At 39.4% G+C, this 6,000-nt stretch overlaps 1 protein-coding gene across 1 annotated transcript; it reads left to right on the top strand.

Moving 5' to 3' along the window:
* Window positions 1-1,491: 1,491 nt before the first annotated feature.
* LOC129628073 (fatty acid-binding protein, adipocyte-like) lies at window positions 1,492-2,077 on the top strand. The gene has a single exon (XM_055547489.1). It carries the CDS (start codon window positions 1,539-1,541, stop codon window positions 1,935-1,937), a length of 399 nt encoding a protein of 132 aa, XP_055403464.1. The 5' UTR covers window positions 1,492-1,538; the 3' UTR covers window positions 1,938-2,077.
* Window positions 2,078-6,000: the final 3,923 nt, after the last annotated feature.

The raw sequence follows: 6,000 nt of genomic DNA, 5'->3' as shown, positions 1-6,000 counted from the left end.
ATTTCAGTTCAGTTCAGTCGCTCAGTCGTGTCCGACTCTTTGCGACCCCATGTATCGCAGCACGCCAGGCCTCCCTGTCCATCACCAAATCCCGGAGTTCACTCAGACTCATGTCCATCGAGTCCATGATGCCATTCAGCCATCTCATCCTCTGTCGTCCCCTTCTCCTCCTGCCCCCAATCCCTCCCAGCATCAGAGTCTTTTCCAATGAGTCAACTCTTCGCATGAGGTGGCCAAATACTGGAGTTTCAGCTTTAGCATCATTCCTTCCAAAGAAATCCCAGGGCTGATCTCCTTCAGAATGGACTGGTTGGATCTCCTTGCAGTCCAAGGGACTCTCAAGAGTCTTCTCCAACACCACAGTTCAAAAGCATCAATTCTTCGGTGCTCAGCCTTCTTCACAGCCCAACTCTCACATGTATACATGACCACAGGAAAAACCATAGCCTTGACTAGACGAACCTTTGTTGGCAAAGTAATGTCTCTGCTTTTGAATATGCTATCTAGGTTGGTCATAACTTTCTTTCCAAGGAGTAAGCGTCTTTTAATTTCATGGCTGCAGTCCCCATCTGCAGTGATTTTGGAGCCCCCCCCCCAAAAAAAATAAAATCTGACACTGTTTCCCCGTCTATTTCCCATGAAGTGGTGAGACCAGATGCCATGATCTTCGTTTTCTGAATGTTGAGCTGCCCCAATTTTTAAGATTTCTTTCCTTCTACTAACCCTGGGGTTCTTCATATCTTCATTTTCTAGTTGCTTTAGGTGTAGTGTTAGGTTATTTATTGGACTTTTTTCTTGTATCTTGTGATATGCCTGTATTGCTATGAACTTTCCCCTTAGCACTGCTTTTACAGTGTCCCACAGGTTTTGGGTTGTTGTGTTTTCATTTTCATTCATTTCTATGCATATTTTGATTCCTTTTTTGATTTCTTCTGTGATTTGTTGGTTATTCAGCAGTGTGTTGTTCAGCTTCCATATGTTGGAATTGTTATAGTTTTTCTCCTGTACTTGAGATCTAATCTTACTTCGTTGTGGTCAGAAAAGATACTTGGAATTATTTCAATTTTTTTAAGTTTACCAAGGCTAGATTTATGGCCCAGGATTTGATCTAACCTGGAGAAGTTTCCTTGTGCGCTTGAGAAAAAGGTGAAATTCATTGTTTTGGGGTGAAATGTCCTATAGATATCAATTAGGTCTAACTGGTCTATTGTATCATTTAAAGTTTGTGTTTCCTTGTTAATTTTCTGTTTAGTTGATATATTCATAGGTGTGAGTGGGGTACTAAAGTTTCCTACTATTATTCTGCTATTGTTAATTTCTCCTTTCATACTTGTTAGCATTTGCCTTACATATTGTGGTGCTCCTATGTTGGGTGCATATATATTTATAATTGATATATCTTCTTCTTGGATTGATCCTTTGATCATTATATAGTGTCCTTCTTTATCTCTTTTGTCTCTTTTCACAGCCTTTGTTTTAAAATCTTGCTGAAAGCTGCAGTTCTTTCTCACCTTGAAGAATTCTAGAAAGCTCACAAAATGTGTGATGCATTTGAAGGTACCTGGAAACTTGTCTCCAGTGAAAACTTTGATGATTACATGAAAGAAGTGGGCGTGGGCTTTGCTACCAGGAAAGTGGCTGGCATGGCCGAACCCACTTTGATCATTAGTGTGAATGGGGATGTGGCCACCATTAGATCAGAAAGCACCTTTAAAAATACTGAGATTTCCTTCAAATTGGACCAGGAATTTGATGAAGTCACTCCAGATGACAGGAAAGTCAAGAGCATCATAAACTTAGATGAAGGTGCTCTGGTACAAGTACAAAACTGGGATGGAAAATCAACCACCATAAAGAGAAAACTCGTGGATGAGAAGATGGTGCTGGAATGTGTCATGAATGGTGTCACTGCTACCAGAGTTTATGAGAGAGCATAAGCCAAGGGATATTGAAATGGATGACGTTTGCATTGAACTCCATGACTTTCTGTTGGATGTGTTGTCCAAACATATATTGTTATTTTCCACTAATAAACAAGAAACTGATTTTCTTCCAGACTGATTTTGATATGGTTGTGTTGGTTAAATAAAACTTTTTAGATTAAAAAAAATAAAAATAAAATAAAATCTATTTTATCTGATATGAGTATTGGTACTCCTGCTTTCTTTTGGTCTCTATTTGGGTGGGATATATTTTTCCAGCCCTTCACTTTCAGTCTGTATGTGTCCCCGTTTTGAGGTGGGTCTCTTGTACACAACATATATAGGGGTTTTGTTTTTGTATCCATTCAGCCAGTCTTTGTGTTTTGGTTGGGGCATTAAACCCATTTACATTTAAGGTAATTATTCATAACTATGATCCCATTGCCATTTACTTTATTGTTTTGGGTTCGAGTTTATACACCCTTTCTGTGTTTTCTGTCTAGAGAATATCCTTTAGCATTTGATGGAGAGCTGGTTTGATGGTGCTGAATTCTCTCAGCTTTTGTTTGTCTGTAAAGCTTTTGATTTCTCCTTCATATTTGAATGAGATCCATGCTGGGTACAGTAATCTGGGCTGCAGGTTATTTTCTTTCATCACTTTAAGTATGTCTTGCCATTCCCTCCTGGCCTGAAGAGTTCTAATGAGGTGGATGAAACTGGATCCTATTATACCGAGTGAAGTAAGCCAGAAAGAAAACCACCAATATAGTATACTAACGCATATATATGGAATTTAGAAAGATGGTAACAATAACCCTGTATGTGAGATAGCAAAAGAGACACAGATGTATAGAACAGTCTTTTGGACTCTGTGGGAGAGGGAGAGGGTACGATGATTTTTGAGAATGGCATTGAAACATGTATATCATATAAGAAATGAATCGCCAGTCTATGTTCGATGCAGGATATAGGATGCTTGGGGCTGGTGCACTGGGATGACCCAGAGGGATGGTACAGGGAGGAAGGTGGGAGGGGGCTTCAGGATGGGGAGCACATGTATACCCATGGTGGATTCATGTTGATGTATGGCAAAACCAATATAATCTTGTAAAATAATTAGCCTCCAATTAAAATAAATAAATTTACATTAAAAAAAAAGAGTTTCTATTGAAAGATCAGCTGTTATCCTTATGGGAATCCCCTTGTGTGTTATTAGTTGTTGTTTCCTTGCTGCTTTTAATATTTGTACTTTATGTTTTATCTTTGTTAATTTGATTAATATGTGTCTTGGGGTGTTTTTCCTTGGGTTTATCCTGTTTGGGACTCTGGGTTTCTTGGACTTGGGTGATTATTTCCTTCCCCATTTTAAGGAAGTTTTCAACTATTATCTCCTCAAGTATTTTCTCATGGTCTTTCTTTTTGTCTTCTTCTGGGACTCCTATGATTCGAATGTTGGGGCATTTAATATTGTCCTGGAGGTCTCTGAAATTGTCTTCATTTCTTTTAATTTGTTTTTTTTTTTCTCTCTCTGATTCATTTATTTCTATCATTCTATCTTCTACTTCACTAATCCTATCTTCTGCCTCCTTTATTCTACTATTTGTTGCCTCCAGCGTGTTTTTGATCTCATTTATTGCATTATTCATTACATATTGACTCTTTTTTATTTCTTCTAGGTCCTTGTTAAACCTTTCTTGCATCTTCTCAATCCTTGTCTCCAGGCTATTTATCTGTGATTCCATTTTGATTTCAAGATTTTGGATCACTTTCACTATCATTATTTGGAATTCTTTATCAGGTAGATTCCCTATCTCTTCCTCTTTTGTTTGGTTTGGAGGACATTCATCCCTTTCCTTTACCTGCTGGGTATTCCTCTGTCTCTTCATCTTGTTTATATTGCTGAGTTTGGGGTGGCCTTTCTGTATTCTGGAAGTTTGTGGAGTTCTTTTTTATTGTGGAGTTTCCTCACTGTGGGTGGGGTTGTACAGGTGGTTTGTCAAGGTTTCTTGTTTAGGGAAGCCTGTGTCGGTGTTGTGGTGGGTGAAGCTGGATTTCTTCTCTCTGGAGTGCGATGAAGTGTCCAGTAAGGAGTTATGAGACGCCAATGTTTTTGGATTAACTTTGGGCAGCCTGTATATTGAAGCTCAAGGCTGTGTTCCTGTGTTGCTGGAGAATTTGTGTGGTATTTCTTGCTCTGGAACTTGTTGGCCCTTGGATGGTAATTGGTTTCAGTGTAGGTATGGAGGTGTTTGATGTGCTCCTGTCAATTAATGTTCCCTGGAGTCAGGAGTTCTCTGGTGTTCTCAGGATTTGGACTTAAGCCTCCTGCTTCTGGTTTTCAGTCTTATTTTTACAGTAGTCTCAAGACTTCTCCTTCTATACAGCACTGTTGATAAAACATCTAGGTTAAAGATGAAAAGTTTCTCCCCAGTGAAGGACACCCAGAGAGGTTTACAGAGTTACATGCAGAAGAGAAGAGGGAGGAGGAGTTAGAAGTGACCCAAATGAGATGAGGTGGAATCAAAATAGGAGTGAGCAAGCTAGCCAGTAATCACTTCCTTATGTGCACTCCACAGTCTGGACCGCTCAGAGATGTTCACTGAGTTATAAAGAGAATAGAAGAGGGAGGAAGGAGACAGAAGTGGCGAGGAGGATAAAATGGAGGAATCAAAAAGAGAGAGGTCTAGCAGTAATCAGTTCCCTAAGTGTTCTCCACCGTCTGGAACACACAGAGATTCACAGAGTTGGGTAGAGAAGAGAAGGGGAGGGAGGAGATAGAGGCGACCTGGTGGAGAAAAAGGAGAGTTCAAAGGGGGAGAGAGCAGTCAAGCCAGTAATCTCACTCCCAAGTTAAAACAGGTACGGAAGATTGGGTTCTTAAAGGTACAAAATTGATAACAAATACAAAAAGCAAAGATTAAAACTCTAGAGTAGAGATTGGATTTTCAAAGATACAATATTAAGAAAAGAACGAAAAAAGAAAGTCACAAAATTTTTTATATATATATATATATATATATATGCATTAGTTTACTAGCGTGTGAGATGAGTGCAATTGTGCCGTAGTTTGAGCATTCTTTGGCATTGCCTTACTTTGGGATTAGAATGAAAACTGACCTTTTCCAGTCCTATGGCCACTGCTGAGTTTTCCAATTTTGCTGGCATATTGAGTGCAGCATTTTCACAGCATCATCTTTTAGGATTTGAAATAGCTCAACTGGAATTCCATCACCTCCACTAGCTTTGTTCATAGTGATGCTCTCCAAGGCCCACTTGACTTCACATTCCAGGATATCTGGCTCTAGGTGACTGATCACAAAATCGTGATTATCTTGGTCCTGAAGATCTTTTTTGTACAGTATTTCTGTGTATTCTTGCCACTTTTCTTAATATCTTCTGCTTCTGTTAGGTCCATACCATTTCTGTCCTTTATCGAGCACATCTTTGCATGAAATATTCCCTTGGTATCTCTAATTTTCTTGAAGAGATCTCTAGTCTTTCCCATTCTGTTGTTTTCTTCTATTTCTTTGCATTGATCACTGAGGAAGACTTTCTTATCTCTCCTTGCTATTCTTTGGAACTCTGCATTCAGATGCTTATATCTTTCCTTTTCTCCTTTGCTTTTCGCTTCTCTTCTTTTCACAGCTATTTGTAAGGCCTCCCCAGACGGCGGTTTTGCTTTTTTGCATTTCTTTTCCATGGGGATGGTCTTCATCCCTGTCTCCTGTACAATGTCACGAACCTCAGTCCATAGTTCATCAGGCACTCTACCTATCAGATCTAGTCCCTTAAATCTATGTCTTACTTTCACTGTATAATCTTAAGGGATTTGATTTAGGTCACACCTGAATGGTCTAGCGGTTTTCCCTACTTTCTTCAATTTCATTCTGAATTTGGCAATAAGGAGTTCATGATCTGAGCCACAGTCAGCTCGTGGTCTTCTTTTTGTTGACTGTATAGAGCTTCTCCATCTTTGGCTGCAAAGAATATAATCAATCTGATTTCGGTGTGGACCATCTGGTGATGTTCATGTGTAGAGTCTTCTCTTGTGTTGTTGGAAGAGGGTGTTTGCTATGAC

This window comes from Bubalus kerabau, chromosome 15 (genome assembly GCF_029407905.1).
Source record: "Bubalus kerabau isolate K-KA32 ecotype Philippines breed swamp buffalo chromosome 15, PCC_UOA_SB_1v2, whole genome shotgun sequence".
In the NCBI taxonomy this organism is placed as follows: Eukaryota; Metazoa; Chordata; class Mammalia; order Artiodactyla; family Bovidae; genus Bubalus; species Bubalus kerabau.
Note: the sequence above shows the minus strand (reverse complement) of the source record. Positions and strands in the feature narration are given on the sequence as shown.

Coding starts and splice junctions, on each gene's coding strand:
- LOC129628073 (XM_055547489.1), top strand. CDS start 1,539: ATGTGTGATGCATTTGAAGGTACCTGGAAACTTGTCTCCAGTGAAAAC.